Raw genomic sequence first — 1,488 nt, 5'->3', positions numbered from 1 at the left:
ATATAAAAATGTTGTTCATCATTTGCTCTTTCTTTGTAACTTTTCTATTATAGGCATAACATTTGATCATTTTTGTAAAATGCAGAAAAGGCACAAATATCAAAAGAAGATAAAAAAGGAATTGGTTAAAAAATACCACCATTTAAGAGTAATTAAATTTAAAATTTTTTGTGTGTATTTCTCTTTCTTTCTTTCTTTCTTTCTCTTTCTTCCTTTTTAAAGATATGTTTTCATTGCTTTCAGAGAGAGGAAGGGAGAGGGAGAGATAGAAACATCAATGATGAGAGCGAATCATTGACTGGCTGCCTCCTGCACGCCCCACACTGGGGATCGAGCCTGCAACCCGGGCAAGTGCCCTGACCGGGAATCAAACCGTGACCTCCTGGTTCCTAGGTCAATGCTTAACTGCTGGGCCACGCCAGCTGGGCTGATAGAAATTTTTTATGTTGGGCTTTGCCTCCTGAGGGTTAAACATGTTCTGGGTGGATGGGGGATTTCCTGATCTGCACCATCTCCTATCGTCAGCCCTTAAGGATCCCGTGGGAGAAAACCCCCTATCAGCTCTCTGCACCACAGGCAGCTAGCGTTTCGGTACAGACACCGTGGTCCATGGCAAGGACCCCGAGTTTGTCAGGGGCTGGGGTTTCTTGTGCACAGATACAACACGGCTGCCCAAGAAGAATGAGGAGGACGGGAAGGAGTACCACTTCATCTCCACGGAGGAGATGAGCAGGAGCATCTCTGCCAACGAGTTCTTGGAGTTCGGTAGCTACCAGGGCAACATGTTTGGCACCAAGTTCGACACAGTGCACCGGATCCATGAGCGGAACAAGATTGCCATCCTGGACATCGAGCCGCAGGTGGGTCGGCGCAGAAAGGCAGGCCCGTGGGGAGGGGATGCTGAGGAGTAATGCTGGGGGGCATGTTTGGGGAGCTCATATTTGCTTCATATACTCTCAGCGGGGTCATCTGGAAGAACAGTAGGATAGGAAGCGATGGAAATAGGACTGGGCTTGGTGACGCCCAGAGATGCATCGGGACAACTGACTAAGTTAACTCTTTTCTTCTTTCCCCTTCCTCTTTTCTAGACTCTCAAGATTGTCCGGACAGCAGAACTTTCACCTTTCATTGTGTTTATCGCACCTACTGACCAGGGCACTCAGGTGGGAAGGAGGGGGTTGTACAGGGGGAGGGGTTAACTCTCTCTTTTTTAAAAATATCTGTTTATATCATAGAGGAAGGGAGAGGGAGAGGGACATAGAAACATTAATGATGAGAGAGAATCATTGATCGGCTGCCTCCCACATGCCCCCTACCCAGGCATGTGCCCTGATAGGGAATCAAACCATGACCTCCTAGTTCATAGGTCGACGCTCAACCACTGAGCCATGTCAGCCAGGCTATTTGAGTTGTTTTAAACCTTGGGCTATTGTAAATAATGTGGCACCAATGGCTCTGTACATATGGCATTGCATGTGTGTGCAAATA

At 47.4% G+C, this 1,488-nt stretch overlaps 1 protein-coding gene across 1 annotated transcript in view; it reads left to right on the top strand.

Annotated features, from left to right (window-relative positions):
• The window catches only part of MPP1 (membrane protein, palmitoylated 1), a 20,712-nt gene that overhangs the window by 16,193 nt on the left and 3,031 nt on the right, over positions 1 to 1,488 (top strand). Inside the window, exons 9-10 of the mRNA XM_006773687.2 lie at positions 658 to 860; positions 1,089 to 1,163. Of these exons, the coding sequence (XP_006773750.1) occupies positions 658 to 860; positions 1,089 to 1,163 (278 nt within the window). The remainder of the gene's footprint in view (positions 1 to 657; positions 861 to 1,088; positions 1,164 to 1,488) is intronic.

The sequence above is a fragment of the Myotis davidii genome, unplaced genomic scaffold, assembly GCF_000327345.1.
Source record: "Myotis davidii unplaced genomic scaffold, ASM32734v1 scaffold546, whole genome shotgun sequence".
Taxonomy (NCBI): domain Eukaryota; kingdom Metazoa; phylum Chordata; class Mammalia; order Chiroptera; family Vespertilionidae; genus Myotis; species Myotis davidii.
The sequence above is the reverse complement of the archived record's forward strand: the minus strand, read 5'-3'. Positions and strand labels throughout refer to the sequence as shown.